At 44.2% G+C, this 25,002-nt stretch overlaps 1 protein-coding gene across 3 annotated transcripts in view; it reads left to right on the top strand.

Annotated features, from left to right (window-relative positions):
- Positions 1–2,244: 2,244 nt before the first annotated feature.
- The window catches only part of PTPRZ1 (protein tyrosine phosphatase receptor type Z1), a 352,752-nt gene continuing 329,994 nt past the window's right edge, over positions 2,245–25,002 (top strand). For all 3 annotated transcript variants that reach the window (XM_029615443.1, XM_029615442.1, XM_029615444.1), the window contains exon 1: positions 2,245–2,484. In XM_029615443.1, the coding sequence (XP_029471303.1) occupies positions 2,427–2,484 (58 nt within the window). In that variant the 5' untranslated portion in view covers positions 2,245–2,426. The remainder of the gene's footprint in view (positions 2,485–25,002) is intronic.

Genomic DNA, 25,002 nt, shown 5'->3' with positions numbered 1-25,002 from the left:
ACTTTGAATCAGTGATGAAAACCCTTTTCAGCAGATGTCACCTTATGCATGAAGCAATCTCTCCATACGCCTAAAAGTCAAGCTATAACTGTCCTCCAAATGCATGGGCACATCATCAAACCTGGAATCCTTTAGACCTTTTTTAATTCTAAAAAAAAAAAAAAAATTCCCTAAAATATTATTGAATTTCAGCATGTCCCTGTTTATTTTAAGAAGGGTTTATCAATTTAAGCCTGATAGTGCCCAAGCTCTGACAGTCTCAGTGCTACTGGACTCACAGAACCATGCTTGCAACTGTAGCTCTTCAACAGCCCATCAGAGATCGGTTCTGGGCTGGAGCCGTCTGTCCAATATCTTTGTGAGCGATATTACAGAGAGATGGGAAGGCAAAGTTTATCTTTGATCTGCAACAGAAGTAGAGTAAAGTGACCCAAGAAAGCTCAAGGAGTGTTCGAAGGTTTGGCAACTGGGATTTAATGCCAAAAAGTGCAGAGTCGTGCATTTGGGGTACGGCAAGTCAAAGGGGCTATATGTAATTGGGGGAGGGGTGCCCAAAAACGAATGCGCACAGCCTGGGAGAGAGACCTTGGGGTGATGGTGTCTGATGATCTGAAGGCAGCAATGTGACAAGGCAGTGGCTAAGGCCAGAGGGATAACCAAAAGGAAAAAGAAGGTGATAATGCCGCTGTACAGGCTGTTGGTGAGGCCTCACCTGGCGAACTGTGCTCAGTTCTGGAAACCGTATCTCAAAAAAGGACAAAAACAGGATGAAAGCGGTCCAGACAAAGGCAATCAAAATAGTGTGAGGTATGCACCAGAAGACTTGTGAAACTGGACAGAGGGACCAAAATATGTGTACCCTGAAGGAGAGAAGACTCAGAGATGTGGTACCGAATTTCAAATACCTGAAAGGAACTGTTCATGAAAATCAATCCTCTTCAGATAGAAAGGAAGTTGCAAAACTAGGAGTCATGATACGAAGCTCCAAGGGACCAATCTCAGGAAATATTTCTTCACGGAAATGGTGGTGGATGCCTGGAACGCCCTCCTCTCCAAACAGGTAGTGGAATTCATCCTGGGCATGGGGTAAACAAAGGATCCCAAGTGGTCGGTGGATGGAAATGAAGAAATGAGGTAACCACAGTTAACTATAGGTGTAGCATTACTGCATGGGGGAAGGGCCACCTTACACAGAGCAGGGGCAGTTATTACCCTGAGCAACTTGCTGGGGAGGCTAGATGGACTATTTGAGCCTCTTTATGGTGTCATTAACTATGTTACCATGTGTTCATTCCTTCATAGTCAGTGCGAGAATTGGGTACCTGTTCACCCCTCCCCCAAACCAGCTCCCTTACCAAAAGAGCACAATCTCTCAGAACTCAAACTGCAATAAACCTGGATGAAAGGACAACACTCAGGAATAGCCTAGGAGATACAGCAGAAGGCAGCGATCCAGGGAAGCTAGGATGCAGATCCCGCTGACGCTACTTGTGACCTTGGGAAAGTCATTGCCTCAGGTCAGGTGCCTTAAGGAGCCCATTTACTAATGGTTTTCTCCCATTTTGTATCCACCGGAAAAATGCTTAGTAAATAGGGGCCTTAGACTGTAAACCCTCTGGGGACAGGGAAATACCTACTGAATCTGAATGTAACTCGCCTTGAGGTAAATTAAAAAAAAAAAAAAAAATTTCACCTGGCCCTAAAACACCTACATACACCCCCTGAGGTGAGAAAACAGAACAAGCTGGACTGCTACAGAGCCTCCATCACACATACAGAACACAAACCCCCACCCACTACAGAATATATATATATTCAGAGGATCACAAATTAGAAATTTGCAGACGTAAACGGCATTCTTTCTTTGTTCTGCTATCCACTCCAGCTTCACAACTCCCCCCCCCCCCCCGATTCCTGTTCCCTGCCGACAGGAGAGGCGAGGCTGGATTAGGGAGCAGCAGGCAGTTTTTTCTTTGCTTTGCACTGCGCTCTGTCTGCTCCAGGCTCACCTCCCCCACCCAACCTGTTCCTTGCATGCTGCCCGGGGAGGGGAGGAGCCGAGCAGAAAGCAAAGGGCTGTTCTCGGCTGCCTGAGAGTCAGGGCACTGGCCAATAGAGGCATCGGGGCAGACCTTTGTGTGTTTATGCCCATAGGTTTCAGCAGCCTGCTGACCACGCCCCTTTGGGCTTGACACCCGGGGCAGCCGCCCACCTGCTCCCCCTCCCCCCCCCCCTTCTCCCCAGTCCCGGCTCTGGCTGCATGCGTGCCCATGGGCTACCGGACGAGTCTGTGCCCAAAACAGTCAGCCACAGCGAAAAAGGGGACAGATTAAGGAAACAAAACAAACAAACAAAGGACGGCAACATACAAACCCTGTGGAGACCTGCTGCCGGAGAACAAAAAGAAGGGGGATCAAGATTTGGAAATGCTAATTCCACACTGCTTCCTTGCTTGCTTTCAGCTCTTCTTTATCTGTCAAGTGGGTAAGTGAAGTCAATTTTGCATATATTAATCTCCGGACAACAAAGAGCACCGCACTTTGCCCAGGCAGGCTCGTGAGCGCTACATGCATGTCTCATATATGTGCTCTGGGTTCGGGACAGCGCTGTGTACACCTGGCATCAGCTATACAAGTAGCAATAATAATAATAATAATAATCTACTTAGAAACCCATGTCAGCAGGCAGTACTGGTGGCTTACAGCCCTGGAAATCTGGCAGGTTCCCTTCTGCCCTGCGCTCCTGCAGCTTCCGGCAGGGCAGGTTGATCTGGAACGCCTCCGTTCACCTTTCTAAAGTGAGCGAAAAGGCAAAAAAATGCGCGTCGGGTCTGCGCGCTCGCCCTGCGCTCCGAACGGGAGACGATGGCGGCAGCGTTCGATGCGGGGAAACCCCCGCACCTTTTCTTTTACCGAAGGCTCGTCGAGAAGGAGCGCTCCTTCAGAGGGAAAATCCGGATCATTCTGCCACCCAGTTTAGTTTTACGCTTTGAAAAAGCGCAAGTGAACTAATGAAAAGATAACCAATAAATGATAATATCCTGCAGTAGTAACTCGCCAAGCCCTTCTCCATGTATCCTCCCTAGCCGTAAAATCGGAGGGATTATGGAAAATGGTGCAAATGAATGCATGGGTCCTCTTTCAGCCGGAATATACATTCTGGCAGAATTTGTGTTCTTATCTCATATTGCTGTATCTAAAAAAACAAAACAAAAAAACAAAATGAAATTCAATGTATTTCCAGGTAGAGAAAGACGTTCTCCGCGCCTTTGTAAGCCCAGTCCATTTCAACATCCACGTTCTGGCCGGTAATTTGGCGACAAATACAGCAAGAACGGCTTAAGGGTGCGTCGGTAAACTTTCTTTCAATTCCAGACACTTTGGTGAGCCAGATGCAAGAATCTGACTTCAGAATATTAACGTGTGCTGGGCACTGCCCTAAGTCCTGAACCTACTTGTGGGATGCACTTCTTGCTGTGGATACTTTTTTCGCCCAAGCCCCGGAAGGAACCGCTGCACCTTTCATCTTAAATGAGAGATTTTCAGTCCCCCCCGATTTGGTTTCAGATCGCTTGACTAAGAAGCAAGTACTGCTTCCTTTTCTATAAAATCCTTGCAGAAGGAGCGTGAGTTTATTACACCCAGAGATGCAGCTGACATTATCCTTGGTTTATCCGATCTAAACGGGTTCCTGTTTTATCACAGGACGGGTTCCTTAAAGACTTAGAACTGCAAAGGGCTATAATCAGTTCAATACATTGGCATGAAACATGATGGCCCCTTTAGGGAGCCAAAATACGATCCTGCTGGTTTATCCTGATTTAACCCTTTGCTTCCCTCCCCCTTTCCCCTTGGGTCTATGATTTAACCCTTTGTATTCACAAGTAGTTTACCTTAGCACAAGTGAGTAGGTAAGGGGCCTGCACTTACCTAATTGTTTTCTGTTAGTAGAGACCAGCTTTATGCTTTTGAATCCTTTATTTTGTCTGAGACTGTTGTGTCCTCTTTCCTTATAATTCTGGCATTTGTACCCTCCTCTTTTTTTTTTTTTTTTGTGATATTTGAAAAGTTATTATTTGTTTTTGGGGGTTTTTTTCCCCCAATACTTTGTGTACATGTGCAAAGCTCTATTAAATGACGTCTTCACGTACAATTATTATTTTTTCTTATAATTTTAGGGTAAAGGCATATGGTCTGCAGAATTTGAAGTTGTGACTTAAAAATCATAGACAGAAGTAAATCTCTACAGGAGGGAATCAATTATACTCCAAGCTAGTCTCAATATTTTTTTTCAGTACGAAAAAAATTCAGGTGTCAAATATCTTCAATTATTTGGCTGCTTAAGGTTGCTTGGGAATTTTGCAGAGCTGAGGTCTAAGTGTATATCACTTTAGTTATTTATGAGAATGATCATTTCATGGTTTAAAGAATGGAACAATAGAATGCAGTAGAATTTATATTCCAAGGTCCTTGCAAGGGATCTGTTTCTAGAGTTTATTCTATATTTTGCATACTCTTTAGAGGTTAGGTTACTATAACCACACATCAAAATCAAACCTATACCAGTCAAAGAACAGAAACAAATAGAATTACGCTTGCCACTTGTGGCAAAAGTTCATTGATAATGGTTGTGCTCCTTTAATTAACTTTAATGATGGTGATTTTTTTTTTTTTAAATATTGGATTCTTATTGATGGCCCTAGTATTAAAGAACCTTTTCCGTCTAAAGAGAATTGGAGAAAACCCTAATTGACAGGCCGATACAGTAAAATGCGCTCCGGTGGAGTGCACTGTTAGCCCGCGTTTGGCCGCACGTTTTCAACGCGCTATTTTTACTCCTTATACAGTAAGGGGTAATAGCGTGTCAAAAACACGCAGCCAACCCCCCTGAAACTAATAGCACCCGCATCATGCAAATGCATGTTGATGGGCCTATTAGTTATTCCCGCACGATACAGAAAGTAAAATGTGCAGCCAAGCTGCACATTTTATTTTCAGAAATTAATGCCTGCCAAAGGCTGGCGTTATTTTCGGCCGGCACCGTGAAAGTGTACAGAAAAGCAGAAAAAAACTGCTTTTCTGTACACCCTCCGACTTAATATCATAGCGATATTAAGTCGGAGGCCCCAAAATTAAAAAAAAATCAAAAATTTAAAAAAAAATTTAAATCTTCCCGCGGGTTGGAAGATGGACGCTCAATTTAGCCGGCGTCCATTTTCCGAACCCGTGGCTGTCAGCGGGTTCGAGAACCGACGCCGGTAAAATTGAGCGTAGGCTGTCAAACCCGCTGACAGCCGCCGCGTCTGTCAAAAAGGAGGAGCTAGGGACGCGCTCGTGTCCCTAGCGCCTCCTTTTACCGCAGGCCCTAATTTACATATCTGGCCTGTGCGCGCGTCGGGAGAGTGGGCGCTCGCCGGCTCTCCCACGCGTTTTTCTGTATCGGCCTGTGAGTTATTTTGATTTTTCAATGCACACCACTCAGTTATGCACTTTAGCCGATACAGAAAAACGCGTGGGAGAGCCGACGAGCGCCCGCTCTCCCGACGCGCGCACAGGCCAGATATGTAAATTAGGGCCTGCGGTAAAAGGAGGCGCTAGGGACACGAGCGCGTCCCTAGCGCCTCCTTTTTGACAGAAGCGGCGGCTGTCAGCGGGTTTGACAGCCGACGCTCAATTTTACCGGCGTCGGTTCTCGAACCCGCTGACAGCCACGGGTTCGGAAAATGGACGCCGGCTAAATTGAGCGTCCGTTTTCCAACCTGCGGGCCGCGGGAAGATTTTTAATTTTTTTTTTTTAAGTTTTGATTTTATTTTTATTTTGGGGCCTCTGACTTAGTATCTGCTTTTCTGCATACTTTCCCAATGCCGGTCGAAATTAACGCCTGCCTTTGGGCAGGCATTACTTTCTGAATCGCGCGGGAATAACTAGTAGGCCCATCAACATGCATTTGCTTGTTGCGGGTGCTATTAGTTTCAGGGGGGGTTGGTCATGCGTTTTTGACGCGCTATTACCCCTTACCGTATAAGGGGTAAAAAAGCGCGTCAAAAACGCGTGGCCAAACGCGGGCTAACAGTGCGCTCCGCCGGAGCGCACTTTATTGTATCAGTCTGGTGAGAGATATATTATTTTCAGAAAGTTCAACTAAGATGTCAGTAGTAGGCCTGGCAGGAAAACACATCCTTACTATAACTGGTTTTTATTTTGGCTGTCAACTAGCAATAATATAGTGAAGAAGGTACTAAAGTCAACACACGTGCCTGCCAGGGTGAGTAAATACTTTTAGCTTTGCTTCGTGTTTTATCTTTCCTAGAGGTAATTTATTGGTTAACATACTACAACCATCTATTATTACTTAAATATATTGCATCATGGCGACTGTCAATCTTTTTAAGAATATAAGACTAGAATCGCCATTCTTTATTGAAAATTCTGGTATAGTACATTCTGTATTGGGATATTTTGGCAAGCTGCATAAACCTTTTGTTTAGATTTGGTCTAGAGGTTCACTCTTTACAAAGAGGAAAGTCAAGTCAATTTTATTTGTAAATGTCTTTAGATCTTCTTGAGCTTGAATGTCAATCATGTGTATTAATGTAATTCCTAGTCCTGAATAAACTTCATCCTACTTACAAGACCTCTGTTTATTGTCACAGTAGTAGGTCTGTCATGGACTACTCTACCTGACTGCTAAATCAACCCCAGAAGAATACTTTTATTTTTTTTCCTCTGAGTACCTGTTACTTGAAACTTGCTCTTCGTCCTGCCAGATCAGGCCAGACAAGTGATATTTATCTCCCTTACCAGCAGATGGAGGCAGAGTGCAAGCATTTTACCCTGACATTCCTCCCTATCAATTCGATACAGTAAAGTGTGCTCCGTTGGAGCGCACTGTCAGCCTGCTCTGGACGCGTGTTTTCCCTTACCCCTTATTCAGTAAGGGGAGGAAAACACGCGGCCCACCCGCGGCACCTAATAGCGCCCTCAACATGCAAATGCATGTTGATGGCCCTATTAGGTATGCGCGCAGGATCCAGTAAGTAAAATGTGCAGCCAAGCCGCACATTTTACTCTAAGAAATTAGCGCCGACCCAAAGGTCGGCGCTAATTTCTTCCGGTGCCAGGAAAGTGCACAGAAAAGCAGTAAAAACTGCTTTTCTGTGCACCCTCCGACTTAATATCATGGCAATATTAAGTCGGAGGTCCCCAAAAGTAAAAAAAAGTAAAAAAAAAAAAAAATTTGAATTCGGCCCGCGGCTGTCGGGCCGAAAACCGGACGCTCAATTTTGCCGGCGTCCGGTTTCCGAGCTCGTGGCTGTCAGCGGGCTCGAGAACCGACGCCGGCAAAATTGAGCGTCGGCTGTCAAACCCGCTGACAGCCGCCGCTCCTGACAAAAAGGAGGCGCTAGGGACGCGCTAGTGTCCCTAGCGCCTCCTTTTCCTCGTTTGCACCGCGTCACCTCATTTGAATACTGGATCGCTCGCACCGGCGAAGGGCCGGTGCGTGCGCCAGGAGAGCGGGCGTTCGTCCGCTCTCCCGCGGTTTTACAGTATCGATCCGTATATAAGCTGGTTCAGCAGGGAAAGTGTCAGTAGTTGTCTGCCTCTAGCAGGTAGTAGGAGTAAGCTAGTCCAGCAGGATAGATGAGAAAGCCAAGGCTCCTGTGGTGATGGCCTTTCTTAAGGTCAGCTTTCCCCAGTGTTAGGACGGGCAGAGGGACTCTCCACAGGATGATAGTCCTAATTCTGGCTGATCTTCATCCTCCAGAGCAATCAGGCTTGTTATTGCCTACATTTTCTGTTAGAGCAAGATAGCATTGTCCCTTTAAGAAATAAAAAGGGCTGTTGCAAATTAGCGCTGTGGAACCACGAGCAGGAAACATGGAAGGCAGACAAGAAAGAGGCCCTAAATGTAGGCTTGGCTCATATCTTTCCCTGGGGCACTTCCAGGAGAAGCAGGAATGGAGAAGGAGTGAAAATGCACTAAATGTGGAGCCCTATGTGTTTCAAGTGTCGCCAGCTTGTTTTGCTGTAATTGTGATGGTGCTGAGTGGGAAACTGCACTGGAGGAGGTAGGTGGGGTGGGCACCTCAGAATAGACAAGAGACCATATCACCCCAATCCTTCGTAATCTACACTGGCTTCCTATTAAACACAGGATCCTCTATAAAGTACTCACAATCGTTCACAAAGCGACATACAAACTAGCTCCTATCATGTTAAGCACTCAACTTCAACCTCATACATCTTCCAGACCAATTAGAAGCGCATACAAAGGCACACTTCACGCCCCACAGGTAAAATCATCATTGAGTAAACGAGCACTATCTTCAGCAGGCCCCCACCAGTAGAACGCGCTCCCCCCAGATCTAAGACTGGAACCAAGTCATCAGGAGTTCAAAAAAAAGCTAAAAACCTGGCTTTTCCACCAAGCCTTCCCAGACCCTTAATGCTGCCTAGACGGGAGGATAAACCCAATTTATGGGATTCCTTACTGAGTCTTACTATTAGGATTTTTAACTGTACAAAGATTTTGAGTTCAAACGTTCTCTTACTTATATTGTATTTATATTGTATCTATAATATATTTTAATATTACTATGTTAAATTGGCATTCTGTTCTATTGTTCCATGTAAAGCCCCTTTCTCTATTTTGGGCATACCATCGTTTTATGTAAACCGGAGTGATTTGTAGTTCTTACAAGAACTTCGGTATATAAAAATTAAAAATAAATAAATAAATAAATTATGGCGTCGACCACATTTCCTGAACTGTTTTGAGCTGGGGAACTCGGCAGAAAGACATTTGAGACACTTTTTTTTTTTTTAGTGATGTTGGAACAAGGGTCTATGGGCCTGAGAGAGGTGCAGGAGCCAAAATCCCAAGAAAAACCAAGAATTCTCCTCTGCGTTTGTATTGCCTTTCATTTGGCCTGGGCAGGAGGGGCACACCAGCAGGGGCCCTCCAAAGGAAGGGAACCTGCTAGAGATGAGGTGCAGGTTGCTTCCAGACCCAGGAAGTTCCCAAGTGGAAAAGGAACCATCACTCAGAGGAGGAAGGAGGTACCTCCTAGGAGAATCGCAGGAAGAAGAGGACCCAGGGTTCACTGAGATAAATTTGCTGTCAGGCTATTTAGAACAGAGATACTAAGGGCTCTTATCTCAAGAGTTGCCTAATCCCTTAGACTGTTGGAGGACCAACCTAAAGAAGCAGGAACTAAAAGGGACCCCATCTTGACAATGATCAAGAAACCAGCTGAATCTTTCCTGATCCACTTGGCGATACAGCACATGACTGGAGCTGAGTGGGATATACCAGGAATCGAGGGTAAGGAGCAGGATGATGGAGAAGCTGTATGGGGTACAGCCGCAGGTGAGAAAAAGGTTGCTATGCTTGCCAAAGGCAGAATGTAGAAGTTAAAGTGGTGGCAACAAGGACTACAATCCTAATAGAATGAGGAGTGACTTTGAAGGATCCCCAAGAAAGGAAAGTAGAATCTCTACTGAAGAGAGCCTTTGAATTATCTAGACTGGCATTGCAGGCAGCGATCTGGGCGGGGGTTACATAGCAAGAGGGCTAATACACTGGGTGTATGAGATCCCACTAGAAGCAGAAAGGGAAGGCATTCAAGCGAGCAGTGCAGATACAGCTCAGGTAGAGTCTCTGCTAAGCAGGTGGTGACAGAGGTCCTGGCCAGGTGCTTGCTATGGATGAGGAACTGGGGGTGGATTCAGCCTCCAAAGTCAGTTTAAATAAAGTCTCATTTAAAGGGAGGCTATTGTTTGGAGAGGAATTAGAGAAGTATTTTAAGGATGTGGGAGAATCAAAACCCCAGAGATTACCAGAAGTTAGGGTTGGGATGTCCATGTGGGCAGGGGTGGTGAGACAGCTGAGGACAGTAAGTTGTACAAGTACGTTGGGAGCTCACCAGGGTCTAGGCTTCTTGGGCAAGTCCAGATTTTTTTGGGGGATCAGACACAGAACAAGATATGAGGAGTGGGTTTACATTATGGGAGACCAGTGGGTCCTGAACATCATCCAAAGAGGATATGCCCTGGAGTTGAAATCCTTAAATAAAGGAGGACTTTCTGCCATCACCAAAGAAAGCAAATAGGAAGGTAGTTCTGGAGACAATAGACAAACCGCTCCAATTACAGGCAACAGTGCTGGTTCTAAAGGAAGAAAGAGGAAAAGGAACCTACTCTGTTTCCTTCTGTGCTTCTAAAGAAGGAAGGAAAGTTTTGGCTAGTGCTAGATTTGAAAGGGGTGAGCCAGGCATTGAGGGCACTGCATGGAGACCCTGGGGAAGGTAAGAGCAGCAGTAAGAAAAGGAGAATTTCTATCTTGGAAGCGTACCTCCATTTCCAAATCAGGAAGGAGCACCCACGCTTTCTGCACTTTTCAATACTAGGAATACATTATCAGTTCAAAGTACTGCCCTTTGGGTTGTCTATTGTGTCTAGAACATTTACAAAGGTAATGGTGGCAATGGTTGCTTTCCTTCACAAATTGGGGGACCGGGATTTCATTCTTGCCTAAACAATGGGCTGATAAGAGCCAACTCCTTCCAGAAAGGTTGCTAAGCAACAGAGGGTGCTGCAGGTCCTGGAAAAGTTAGGTTGGGTAGTCCCCCTTCTCAGACACTGATATACTTCGGAACCCATTTTGATACAAGGAAGAAAAGACTGTTTTAACAGACGAGAGAATAGACAAACTACAGCAGCAAATAAGGATCTTGCCGAATTACCCAGCCCCCCCCCCCCCCCCCAAGCATGGGCATACTTGCAGGTGCTGGGCTCAATGTCTGTGGCAGTCAAAATGGTGCCCTGATCAAGGGTCTATATTAGACCATTGCAGAGGACCTTACTATTCAGGTGGTCCCAAAAGAGCCAGGATTTTGAAAGAGAATTTCTATGAAAGAACAGCCCAAGAAGGGCCTAGAATGGTGGTCAATCAAGGTCAGCCTAGCAAAGAGAACCAGTCTGGAGCCCCTACAGTGGATCATGGTAATGGCGGATATGAGCAGATCGGGGGGGGGGGGGCACAAAGAGAGGCAGATGGCGCAAGGACATTGCTCACATCTGGAGGGATCATACTCTGTGAACTGCTTGGAGATCAGAGTAATGATTTGCCTTAGTGAAATTCCTACCACAGATAGGAGAGAAAGCAGTCAAAGTATTCCCAGACAGTGCCATGGCAATTGCCTATGTGAACAGGCAAGGGGGCACAAGGAGTCCGCAGATGGCGAGATGTCTTCTGAATATCTCAGCTGCCTGCATGCCAGGGATCAACATGCTCAGGCTAATTTCCTGAGTTGCCAGAAATTAGACTCAGGGGAGTGCAAGCTGGCAGAGGAGGCCTTCAAGCAAATAAGAGACAAATGGGAACAACCTCAATGGGATCCGATGGTGACACTCAAGAATATCAAAGCAAAGCAATTCTTCAGCCAGAGAAGAAAATGGGGAGCCAAAGGGATAGATGCCCATGCACATGATGTTGTACATACTTCCTTCATGGCTAATTGTAGGGAAAGTGTTGAGAAGGATAACGGACTATCAAGGTACGACTGGAACCATTCTGCCCTGATTGACCAATATATATGTGGTCTGTGGACTTGGTCAGACTCAAGTTGGGAGAGCTGTTGAGGTTCAACTTAGTAGCAAGCCTACTGAAATAATGGCCAGTTGTCATGGAGGATCCAGCACAGTTCTGTCTTATGGCTTGGCTACTGATAGGAAGAGACTCAGGAGGAGAAGATATTTAGCCCAAGTAATCACAATGTTTTTGAGGGCAAGAAAGAAGTCTACCTCACTAAAATACATCAGAATCTGTGAAAAATGGTACAAAGCAGAAGTAGCCATGATTCTGCAATTCCTCCAGGATGAGCTGGACAGGGGCCTGGCATTAAAGCCCCCAAGGGTCCAAGTGATATAGAGAACAAGTGGATGGGTCTTCTATAGCAGTGCATTGAGATATAATTCCTTTTGTTGAGGGGGCGAAGCACCTACAATCACCAGTAAAGCCACTAGTCCCACCATGGGACCTAAATTTGGTCCTGAAGACTTTAGCAAGGGCACAGTTTAAGCATCTCAGCAAGATCATGGTAAAGAACTTAACACTGAAGATGGTCTTGTTAATGGCAATCTGCGCTCAGCAAGAATAATTTTGGAATTGCAGTCTTACAGAGATCCATATTTGCCCTTTTCAAGGGAGATGGTAAACATTAGGCTAGTACCATCATTTTTGCCAAAGGAAGTCTCAAAATGTCATTTCAATCAGGCATTTTGATTACCTGGATTCAGGAAAGCAGAATGCTTAGGGAAAAATAAGGAGCTACTATTCCTGGATGTTTGTAGGCCTCTCCCACTTGCCTAGACTGGTCTGGCAGGATGAAGTGGAAGGTATAATTATGTTCTTACTTGCTAATTTTCTTTTCTTAAATCTTGGCATACCAGTTTAGAACCACCCCAAGGTGAATCACATAAAAAAAAAGGTAAAAAAGAGGGGATATAGATAGATAGATAGCATAGGAAGAATTACTTGCTTACCAGGAGAGAAATGCAACCTGGCAAAGGAGGAGCAGAGATTATGCTCACTCTGTTGGGTCACTTTTTTAATTTACTGTGTTTAATATATATTAAAATCTTAGTTTTTGTTTGTACTTACATAAAAAAAGGAAAAAAAGAACCAGTTTGGAATTTGAGAATCAGCTTGGTCAAGAGACTACTAACATCTTCCCTGCTGTACAAGATTATATAGGGAGGGATGTGAGGGAGAAATGTTCGCACTTTGTCTCCATCTGCTGATAGGGGGAATGAATTTCACTTGACTGGACTGGTCTGTTAGGGCTCAAGAAAAGAAAATGAACAGGTACCTTTTCTCTTAAAGATGTTGTGATAGAGTAGACAGAAATTTAAAATTAAACTGAAACTTTCCTCTGCTGGTTCCTTAGGTCCACCAAGTTTTACACTGCCTTTCTCTTTTCACCTAGCCCCTCCTCTTGTTCACTACTTGCTCATGACTGTCCTATTGGCTTCTGGTATCAGTATCTGTTTTGCCTCATAAATTACCCAGTGCTGAGAAGTGCAGATGCTGGCATCATTCTCTTGGAAACAGAGCATGCATTTTGCAGTTTCTCAGTAGGTGACATGCTGAATTTCAGAGGGCGCATTCACACTCAGATCATTGCATTTCACATAAGCGCACGCCAGACACTGCACCACTATCCAAATATAAAGTCAAGAGTGCATTGTTTGAGAAAGTTAATGTCTGCTATACAAATTTAATTTTTGCTACTTCTCATAAGCAATAATTAACTGATATTTTTTTTATTGTTGGCAAGCTTGATGGGGAAAAATAAATTGTGCAGTTCAGTTTTAGGACCAGTTCAATGATTCAATGGCAGTGCTGCTCACTGGGGAGATCTGGTTTTGATTTCCAAGTCTGGCTTCTGCTCCTGGGTCTGGCCAGGGCTGGGAATGCCATGGAAGCAGCATGCATTATTGCATAATGACGACAACCAATGGATAGACGTGCACGTGTACATGCACTGGGTTCCGGATAGAGCTGAGGCTGAGTGTTAAAATTGGTTGCAGGGTTTAACACACAAACTAAAAAAAATGAACTCTCAATTAAGTAAACTTATCGTATGCTAATGCATCAGCAGTTAAAAAAAACCAAACACACTTATCCAAAAATGTGCATAAAATAAAATGCTTAGTGCACATAAAAACATGATTTCTGTGCATTAATCCTGAGCATAGGTCCTGGTACCAGAACACAAGCTTCTGCCTATAGACTAACACTAGCCCTGGAAACTTTACTCCACGTCTGACTAGGTGTTAACTTGTGTTTTCTTAGCACTGGAAACTTAAGACAGCCCACCTCTTTGCATTGGGGATAATAGCTAATGCCATCATTAACATGGGATTTGCATGAGAGGATGATAACCTGTACACACACTGTTGTGTGCAAAACTCTGTGCTGCATCAGGAGAAAAGTTTGGCACAATAGTGGGTTAAACTGTATACTTTATCAAGTGCACCTTAATTCCAGATTGTAAATTCCACATAGCAGAGCATTTTGTTTGAACAGGCTTTCAGGAAATAATACATTTTATTGCACCAGATTAGAATTTTCTTTGATAGTCAAACCCTAAAATGTTTCAGCATGGTTGGCCTGTGTTCTTCTTTATTATTTTTTAGGCTGTTTTGTTTTATTTGTTTGTGTGTGTTTATTGTAACCCACCTAGAAAAAAAATTTAAATATCAGGGATGACCAACTCTGGTCCTCGAGTCACAAACAGGTCTGGTTTTCAGGATATCCATAATGAATTTGCATTTGGGATGCATTTGATGGAAGCTGTGCCTGCAAATCTATCTCATGCATTTTCATTGTGGATTTCCTGAAAATTAGACCTGTTTATGGCTCTTGATGACCGGAGTTGGCTACCCCTGTTTTATCTGTATTTTTATAGTGCTATATATGAGCAATAGCATTACAGAAGTGATAATGACTTCCACCTCCCAACAGTTAGCAAAATGCATAGGTTGATGTGATTAACGTTAAATAACTAATTGGCGGTGGTTCATTTCACGTGTCTGATTTCTATTAAAAGAATGGTTGGGCAATGCTTGATTTTCCATTGCATGCAATGTTGTGGGGTTTTTTGTTTTGTTTTTTTTACGAATTAGGCTACATTAGTCTACACAGCTCTCCATGAAATTAGCCCATGCAGTTCACGATAACCACCATTCAGTTACTCCTTAATCATCAAACACATGCTGGATGGCATGGGAATCCAGGCAGAATCAAAATAAATATAAGAATGGATCGTGAAATATGATGAAACTTCCAGGAGCTGACAGCGCTGCACATTTCCCTTGAAATAGTTGTTATCTTTAGCTGAACTGGCTATCCATTACAGAAGAGTAAATCACTTCTCAATGCCTCTCCGCGACCACTGGAGATGAGAAAAAACAAGCTGCGGCGAAATTGAAAATGGCAAAAATTAGGCTTTATGCCTTTGTGTGTGGGGAAAATCTGTTTGTAAAAAAAAAAAAATAATAATAAAAAGAGAGAGAAGGATCTCCCTCGGTAACTGGGGGTGGGAGGGGTGGATTCAGTGCCCAGTCCAGGTTCTCTGTTCCTTGGGTCAACTGAGGCTGGGGAGGCTGAAGAGACAGCATTTTGGGGGAGAGGGGGGGGAGAAGTGGGCAGGGACCCATTTTCATCATGCCGTGGTGACGCCTAATAGATTGAGGGCACATGATTGTGGGCTTCCGGAAAGAGCTCTGATTTATGGCTCCGGCCTGGGACTGTTGTAGCCATGACTGACTGGACTACAGTAAGTTGGGGGCGGAGGCAGGGAATCCCCAGGTAGCTGTAAATATGGTGTCCGATTCCAGCCCTGCTTCCAGCTGAGCTGGAAATCCCCGCCCCCCCCCCCCCAAAAAAAAAAATAAAAAAAACAGGACATGGGAAGATTTTTAACAGGTGAAATGGTCAAAATGTTCCCTTTCCATTGCAGGCGTAGATCTCCCCCCTGCCCTAACGTCTAGATATATATCATATATGCATATATTTTTTTTAAAAGGCGAATTGTATAGAACTGGTGAATTTCACCATTTTCTCTGAATTGTGCTACAATTTTACCAATAAAGGCTCTGGCCAAATAGTTTCACAAACGTGTGAATTCTGCAAAATGTTCATGGAACCGTGCACCAGTGTGACTTCTCGGATAAAATGAATTACAAGTGCAGTCTGTAACGATGAGGGGAAAATGGCAGGAATATGTGAGAGCGCAGATGAAAAGCAGGAGGCCTTTATCTTTCACAGAAAGAAAGGGATAGTGAGGGGGGGTCCATTTACAGAAAGAGTTTGCATGGAATTAGCAGGGTGAACTTGGTGGAGGCAATGAGGCCAAACATAGAGGTTCAGGGAGCTGAGAGCAGTGCCAGCAACACCTTGGACAAACCTTTCAGTTGTTCTCTGGGGATGGGCGGTTCCAGAGGACTAGAGCAGTGTTTTCTAGCCTTCTCATACCCAAGGCACACCTTACATTAACAGAAATGTTGGGTGGCATGCCCGCCTCCACAGAGCCATCGTAATTGACCAACCTCCCTCCATACACAAGTGCGGGAGAAGGGAGAGGTCGGTGTGGTGTGGGCAGCCGGTTCGGTTATGGCTGCCACACGTGCTTGTCAGAGCTTCTTCGCTGCCGCTGCTGCTCCCAGCGCGCAAACGTGAGTCACATCCAGTGCACAGAGCACACACTCCCCTTCTCACGCAGCCTGGGGACAAGACAGAGGCTGGAAGGGCTCAAAGATGGGGAATAGGAGGAGGTGCTGTGTGAAAGGTGTGTGCTGCATAAAATGGGTCCCATCTATCCATACCCTGTTTGCTGCCCATTATTTACCCCACTCCAAGGCTCATGCTGTGGCTTGGAAGAAGAGACATGTGGGACTACTACACATGTGCTCAGAAATTAGTTCTTATACATTTAAGAACCACTGGTGGTGGTGACTCTTGTTGCTGTGAGGAGCTAAGAACGGAGCCCGGCTGCTGACTTGGGGGCCGATGCAATATTATTCGCGGAAAGCGGGCGCTGACTTTTCAGTGCTCGCTTTCTTAACGCATGCATGGCGCCCGCCTTGCGGGCGCCATGCAATACACAAATTAGGAGGTCGTGCTAGTAAGGAGTGCGACCTTAGTGCCTCCTTGCTAACACGATCCCGCGGTTACCGGCGGTCTGCTGGTTATGAACACCAATGCCGATAAACTCGGCGTCGGTTTTCATTACTGCAGCTGGCCGGTTATGAAAACTGATGCCAAGCATATCGGCGTCGGTCTTCAAAGTGGCAGGCAGAGATTTTTTTTTCTTTTTTTTTTACTTTTAAAAAAAGTACAGAAAAGATTTTTTTTTCTGCTTTTCTGCTCTTTTTTTCAGTGCGCTCAGCTATTAGCGTCTGCTCCAGGCAGGTGTTAATAGCTGAGCGATAAATGTGCCTCTGAGACGCACATTTATTTTTTTGCATTTGGTGTGAATGAGTAATAGCCTCATTCACATGCATTTGCATGTGATGAGCGCTAACTCAGTCACTCCGCGTCGGACGCGCATTAAATAGGCGCTGATCTCCCTATTGCATTAGGGGGTGGATTAGCACCTATTTAACCCGCGTCCGACAGCGGGTTAAACAGTGCGCTCGGCTGAGCGCACTGTATTGCATCTGCCCCTCGGATCTGAGCGTCAGGCAGTGGAGACTTTTCCTTGGCACCCCTGATCAGGACTGAAGCTACGCTGGTTGGGAAAAGCTGGACAGCTGTAAGCTCCTCTCTCGCAAAGGAAGCTGGCAGCTGCATGCCAGTCATCCTGTCCTCCAGCAGTGGGGAAACATGTATAACCGTTAATAATGGAAAAGACAGAAACATGTGGACTATGTCTTTGGCTAAAGACCACAGGTCTATCTGGTCTGCCACATTTCACTACCTACGGTCATACTGCAGACCCTGCTTGATCCTCCAGCTTTATTTCTGCTTCCCCGCTATTAAACATCCTGTGCCTGCCCCATCTCGTCTTAAATTCCATTATGATGTTTGCCTCCAATGCCTTCACTAGGAAGCTGTTTCATGCATTTACCTAGAGGTCTTGAGCTTCATTTGCTAAAAGGTCAATTTTCAAAAGGGTTAGGTATATAATTTTGGGATCCTAAATTGGCTCCTAGTTTTCAGTGGGATCCTAAATTTAGGCTTTTTAAAAGTGGGTAGCAATGGAGCTGGTGTTGGGGACAGGGAAAAAGGATATCTGCTTAGCACTGATTTTCAGCCTAAATCTAGATAAATGGATAACACCCCTAAATTTAGATATCTAGGTTTTAGAATTTAGAAGACTACATTTATGTAAATTTTCAGCTGAAAATTTGTATCCCTAAGTTTGGCTGTAAACAGGTGTCTAATATCTGTCCCCAAATTTACTAACTTGGCTTTTTTTTTTTTATATCGGTTTCTGTTTTTATGTCATTGGAAATAAGAATATAAATATAAAAAATACTAAATGTATTTACATTATATTTAATAATACACTTTTTATAATGCAATGTAATATAGAAGTTCTATACATTTGAATGTTTGATTTCTTCTCATTGTTCTGTGAAATAAAAGCCAGTTTGTAAGTTTGTCATGATTCTGGGAGGATGCTCGCAAAATTCTTATGAAAAATATACCTGTAAAAGATATATCTGAGTGGTGAAGAGGCAGGACAAAGGCAAGTCACAGTATGTTATTTCTCTTATGTATTGTATCACATTTTTTCTTAGTATTGAATATATTATTTGCAAGACAAGCAATATGAGAGAGAAATGTTCTGGAAAAGGAAATGTTGGAATGTACCAAAGGTCAGTGCCTGCATCCCATCTTAGCTGTAGGCTCATCTTACGTACTGACAATAATTGCATATTACACTGATTAGACATGTAAAACTTTCCAAAGCTGCTGAAATGCTTAAAAGTATGTAAAAGGTCAAAACGTATGTTAAGGGTTAGCACTGAATTTTGTTTCTGCTTCTGGACTCAGATTACAAAAAAATCACATGACTTACAAGAATTCTATCTTGTTAACATATATAAAATAAATTAAAAGGTCAACCAATTAGGAAAATGTTATGTTAACTAAGTAGCTACCTCATTGATATATGACAATCTTCAAGTTCATTGTCTGTGATTTCTTGTTTTCTTTGAATAAATATTTTTCTCTTTCAGCTGCTGGTGTTAAGCATTTCCAGCCCACAACAATTTCATAAGAGGAATCTGATGTTAAAGTCTCTTGTTTACCAATCTCTTGGTGAACCGGTTGCAAAGCAACCAGGCAACTACAGTCTTAGCCAGCAGTTTAAAGCCCCAATTCTGTTTCCCTTCAAGTTTCTGAAAGGAGCCTCCCTTACAGAAATGAACTCACAAACATGCAAACAGTGGAATTGATGCTGGCAGGGTGGGCACTATTAAGGCTGGCCATGCATTCTGCTGTGAGAAGTGAATGAGCTGCTGAGGAGGGCAGGGCTGGCTTTTGAGCAGAGTGAGCAAGGCGTCCATGCAGCAAGGGTCACAACCAACACTCTTCCTTGTGGTGTGTGCATGTAGAGAAGGGTTTCTTAAGCAGCTGTGAATACTGCACCTCAGATCTACCTGATCCCAGCAGGAGATTAGGAGGAGCAGTGGGAGCTCTTGCTGCTAGTGCCTCTGTTCTTTCCTATCTGTGCTGACCCTTCAAGCATATTCAAAATTTGCGGGCCAGCACTTCCTGTGTACTAGTCTTGGGCATCATGAGATCAGCATACCAAAAGTGCTAGCTCCTGAATTTTGAACATCCTGATAGGGCCACCAGCATAGATGAGGAGAAATAGTGACACTTGCTCTACAATTAAACAAATATAATTCTCAGGGAGGATGCAGGGGGAACAGGCAGACACGGTGGTAGTAGCAGGGATAGGGATCCGAGAGGGAGCTGCTGGGAGGCAAAAAAGTAAAGGCAAGAGATGGATACTGGGGATGGAGGAAAGGTTTAAGCAGGGGGCTAGGATGCTGGGAATGGGGAAAGTAAGAAGCAGGGGAAAGGATGCTGGGAATAGGAGGGTAAGAGGCAAGAAAGAGGATGCTGGGGGAGGGGTAAGATGCTGATATGGATAAGAAGCAGGACATAGGATGTTGGGTGAGGGGAGTATGGGTGGGGAGGGGGCAGATGCTGAGGGAACCTACATTGCTTATATGTACAGAGAGCTTTTGTACATCCCCCTTCCTCGCTAATCCATGAGAAGGACCAGCATGTGGGCTTCAGTTAGGGGTGGGGAGATATCATTGACTTTCACTCAGGGTGCCATTTGTCCTAGAGCTGGCTCTGAAGAGGGGAGACTGAATCGAGGGGTAGGAATGACTGAGGTCGATGGAAGATAGTGGAGGGCACTGAGGGGGATGATTAAGGCTTGGTATTGGTTGGCACTGAAGAAAGGGTGGATTGATTAAGTGAGGGGAGAAAGAAATGAGGATTGAGATTATGTTGGGGGGGGAGGGGTATGAGAGAGAGAATTGAGGGATTGAGCAGATGCACATACACACATGATGTAAAGGACACCTTTTGGAAATTTCGTGTTCTCCATGGAGTAGACCTTTCTAGCCTTGAGTGAGAATGGACTGTGTGTGTCCTAGACCATGACATTTTCAAACTCCAAATTCTTTCACTAATGATGGACCTTTTTTTTTTTTAAATTCATTTTAATTCTGTGCATTGTTTAGCTGCAGGTCTCATAGGAGTAACAAATCACTAAAACCAGTAGATAAAATAAAAATGATTTTTAATTTGGCGTGAGCTATCTCCATTTGTTATGTCATCTTAAAAATCTTCACTATCATCGTTTGCTCTGTGGTAATGGTGGAAGGTTGTTTTAGCTTCCCAGTGGGCGTGTGCTTCACCTCCTAATGTATTGTGCAAACAACATTACTTATTAAATTCATAAATGCTAAACAAAGCTGAGAAGATTTTTTTTTGAAGACAATTTTAAAATAAGCCAACTCATGCTATATTACATAAAATGTCTATATTTTAAAATAAATTAAGACACTTCCAAATTAAGCACAAAGCTGTTAATACATTAAACATAAATGTTATATTAATTCTCAATCAAAATTTCAAACACAAATCTCCAGGACTGACAAATGAGCCAGTTTTCATATGTGGACGCTCGTCCAACCCGGGTTAAATAGTGCGCTCAGCTGAGCGCACTTCACAGAAACTCCCCCAGCAGGCTGATACAGTAAAAGCAGGGTATTGTAGAACGTGAGATGCAGATGTTATACTGGGTTTTCTGCCACTCCTATACAGAAGAAAATTTGATTGATGCTCTTGAATAATTTTGGTGGTAGTTTTACTAGATGGTTGAATCTGGCCAGACATTTCTTTACTTAGAAGGTTCTTCTGTCTGGAGATGCCACCGAGATGCATGCCCAGCACATTGTAATGATGGTGCAAAAGGTTTGGAGCAGTGCCTCTTGCTTTATTGAGTGGGGGTGTGCTGTCTCTGCGTGTATCAAATTTGATAACAAGTGTGGAGAGAGCCATTGGACCCCTGTCAAGATCAAACGAACAGGGTGGTTTCCCTGTCACAGGTGATCTTCTTTAAAAATAGTAATAATAATTTTCAAAAAATATCATGTTGGGGAGTGGGGGCTGGGAAGGAAATATGTGCCCTAAACCTCTCTCCACATCTCCCTTTTAGTGTTGTGGGCCTGTCGCCAACATTCCTCCTTCACCCTTCCCAATCAGTCTCTCTCTCTCTCTCTCTCTCTGTCTTTGATCCACAGTCCATCCCAAACAGATCCCCTCTCTCCCTCCACCAGTCCATCCTAACCAGTCCCTCCCATCTCTCTCTCTCCCTCCACGTCTTATCTCTCTGTCTGCTCTCTCTTTCCCAGCTTTCCAGTCAATCTCTTCCTATCCTCCTCCAGATCCAACTCTGTGGGTATCTGTAGTTAACTACACAAGTTACTGAATATGAGTACATTCTTCCATATTTACTGCTGGTTTTGAAATTATATGTATTGTGTTTATATCAGTAAGCATTATTCAATAAGTTTTATATATTGTGAATGAGTCTGGTATGCATACAGTTATTTCTTCGTTATTATATTAATAGCTTTTCTATATACGGCACATAACTGCAGGCAAAAATAAGAGAAGCATGTGGAGGTCCACGCTTTCAAAAAGGGGTCCACGCTTTCAAAAAGGTTGGAAGCCCTGGTCTATGTGTCTCTTTCTTATGACTTCTGAAGACATTTCATTTACTGTTTTTTTGTTTTACCTCTGGTTCCCAAATTTGAAGTTCATATAGGACAGGTAAATAGATAAAATTGCTGACTATGCAGCTAGCTAGAAAAATATAGATAGATGTAGGTACAGAGCCAACGATTCTTCCTAGCAGTCGTGTTTGATACCTTTATGATATGGGTCAATTCCTTGACCCATAGTAGTGTTTTGCTTTTATTAACGTGAGGACCCTTTGACCCTACTACAGAGTAAATTGCCTTGATAAAGGATAGATATAATTCTTAATGTAGAGAATGTTCTAGTTTTGCTAGTTTACTGCCTTTGGGAATGCAGTAATCTAGTTCTGCCAGTAGAGGGAGTGGAGCCAGACTTAGCCTGAAGTTTTTAGCTGTGCTAAAAACCTATTCTGGAATAGGTTGGTTGGATTCTGCTGTCTGTGAGAGAGTAAACACCCAGAAAGTTTTGGAGAAATGGCAAAATATCAAATTTGAATGAATACGTAAAAAGAAAAATAGAAGTTCCTCTAAAGCAGTAGAGAGAGAGTGTCAAAGAGGAAAGGGAGCCTCAGTTCATTTCTCCCATGGTTTAGAAGAGAAACTAAAGCTTAAGTTAATACCTAGAGTAGGGGAAGTTGCTCTTCCAGAAAGGAGCTGAAACTTATCCTAGCACAGAGAGGTTTAGCCCTTGCAGTTTCCACGGGTAAAGAAGAAGTGGAGAGCCATCCCCAGTTCTGGGATAAATCCAATTTGTCAAACTTTCACTTAAAACCTGAAGGAGGGAAGAGAAGAGCTGAGCTTGTTATAGATGTAGACCCTTGGACCGGCTAGAGTGATGGAAGGATCCGCTGGAGGAGGACCTGCAGCGGGACTCGTAGCCAGCAGGCGGCACAGGACCAGGAGACCGGGCAGGACCTTCAACTATACCAGCCCTCATTCCCCGCAGGTTGAGCCCTTGGGTACCGGGGCCAGCAGGACTTAGGCGAGGGTCTTCTGTCACAGAGAATCCCAAGTACAGTCCAGATCCGAGGCAGGCAGCAGTATGGGAGTAACAGAGTCAGTCCAGAGATCATGGCAGGCGGCAGCGGTGCAAGACGGAGATCCAGGCCAGAGGTCGGGGCAGGCTGAAGACAGGCGGAGTAGAAGGATGAGCCAAGGGTCGGTACAGGCAGCAGACGAAGAGGAACCAGAAGCCAAGCCAAAGTCAAACCAGAGAAGCAAGCCGAAGAGGGAGCAGGACCAGGAACTCTGGAGCGGAGCAGAACAGGAACTGAAGAAGGCAGGAGCAGAAACAACAATTAGACATTCAGCGAGTCGACCTGTTGCAAATGCAGGGAACTGTGATTCAGGCTGAGTTTAAATACCCCTGGGCATCTGATGTCATCTTAAGGACCAGGCCGTGGTTTCCCGCCACAGCCCCTTTAAATCCCGGCCCATTGTGCTCGGGCATGCCTAAGGGGCGGGGTTTTGAGGAGGAAGTTGGTGGCATCTCCCTTGTGGGGACAGCGCTGCGGGAAGGCCCAGCCGCGGCTCGGAGCCGCGCAGAGAACACCGCGACAGACCGGAGAAGAGCAGCAGGTGAGGAGGGGACCCGGCAGTGGACTCCCGCAGCCAGGGTTCACAAAAGTGCTGCAGGGTTTTTTGTAGCAGTAATATCTGGAGAAGTCCCTGCTGTGAGGACTGTCTTTTGGGTAAACTGCATCAAGTATTAGATTTATCCAACTTTGGCTCAGTAAATATCTTACACCTAGAATACAGATGGCCTGAACAACTTGCCAAACTCCAGAGTATTTCAGAGGCGGTTACCAATAGGTTGGTCAAAAGAAGTCTTGTTGGCGGAATGGAAAGGCTTTCGTTTGGAAATCATTTTCTTCCAAGTTGACATCTGGCCTTTTAAGTTTTAGGAATCAGAAGATGAGTAAAGTCTTTTTTTCTATTGTAGATATTTTTCCTTGCTACTTTCATCAAGGAACTTTGTTTTGACTTGTTTGTTGTTTCCCTGTTGAAGAAGGGGCGTAGAGTCTTCTGAAACCAACTGGCAAGCCCAGGAAGGAGAGATTTAAGCTAGGATTATCAGGGATGGGTGGACAAAGCCCTAAGGTAAGTAAAATTCCTCCACTAAGTAAATCATTAAACACTTATAAAGGAATGAAAAAAAAGGACAAAAACATCTGGAAAGCTCTATGCACTGATGTTCATAATATTGGAAATAAAGTCCCAGATCTAGAGGCAGTCATAGAAGAGGCTGACTTGGATATAGTGGCAGGCACAGAGAACCATGGCTGGCATATAGGTGTACCAATCTATATTCTATTTAGGAAGGATGGGGGAGGAGGAAGTGCCTTGCAGTGCAATAGCACTGCAAGGATTGTGAGCTAACGCGAAGGCACTGTGGGTTGGTCTGGAAAGAGGGAATGGAACAGGCATTTATATCGGTTTGATATCTGGACCTCCTTCGCAGGCAGAAGAAATGGATAGAGATTTAATTGAAGACATTCCCAAAATAGCCTTGAAAGGGAAGGTGCTATTGCTAGGTGATTTCAGTATGCTGGAGGCTGATTTGGACATGCCAGCTACGGTGTTATCTAAAAGCAGGGAGATCCTGGAATGTCTACAGGAACAGCTGTTCCAGCAAAGGATAACAGAACCAACATAAGATGGGGAGATACAAATGGGGAAAGTGTTTCTAGTTGTCGTTGGATGGTATGGTTCAGTATTACAGCAGAGGCAGTGCTGGCTCATTCTAAGGCAAGAGCCTTGGAATTCAGGAAACCTAACTTTAAGATGAGGGAGTACCTCAAGGAGTAATTAACTGGATAGGGTATGCTTGGGAAAACAGAAGAGCAGTAGGCAAATTGGAAAGTAGATATCAATCGTAAGGGCAAGAAAACGTTTTGTTAAGAAACTAAATAAAAGTAAGATTTAAAATTAGGCCACTGTGATTTTCAAAAGAAGTGACTGAAAAGGTAAGGGAAAAAAGATTATCATTCATAAACTATAAGATACCACAGAGAGGAAGATGGGCAACAATATTTGGAAAAGCGAAGACAAACTGGGAAAGTAATCAGGAAAGCAAAGATGCAAATGGAAGAAAACATATCTAATACAATACAACAGGAGGCAAGACTGTTTTTTAAAGATGTGAAGGAAGGATGTGAAGAAGTGAAGGAGGAAGTGCAAATGTAAGATTCAAAGGTG

The sequence above is a fragment of the Rhinatrema bivittatum genome, chromosome 9 (assembly GCF_901001135.1).
Source record: "Rhinatrema bivittatum chromosome 9, aRhiBiv1.1, whole genome shotgun sequence".
Classification (NCBI taxonomy): domain Eukaryota; kingdom Metazoa; phylum Chordata; class Amphibia; order Gymnophiona; family Rhinatrematidae; genus Rhinatrema; species Rhinatrema bivittatum.
Note: the sequence above shows the minus strand (reverse complement) of the source record. Positions and strands in the feature narration are given on the sequence as shown.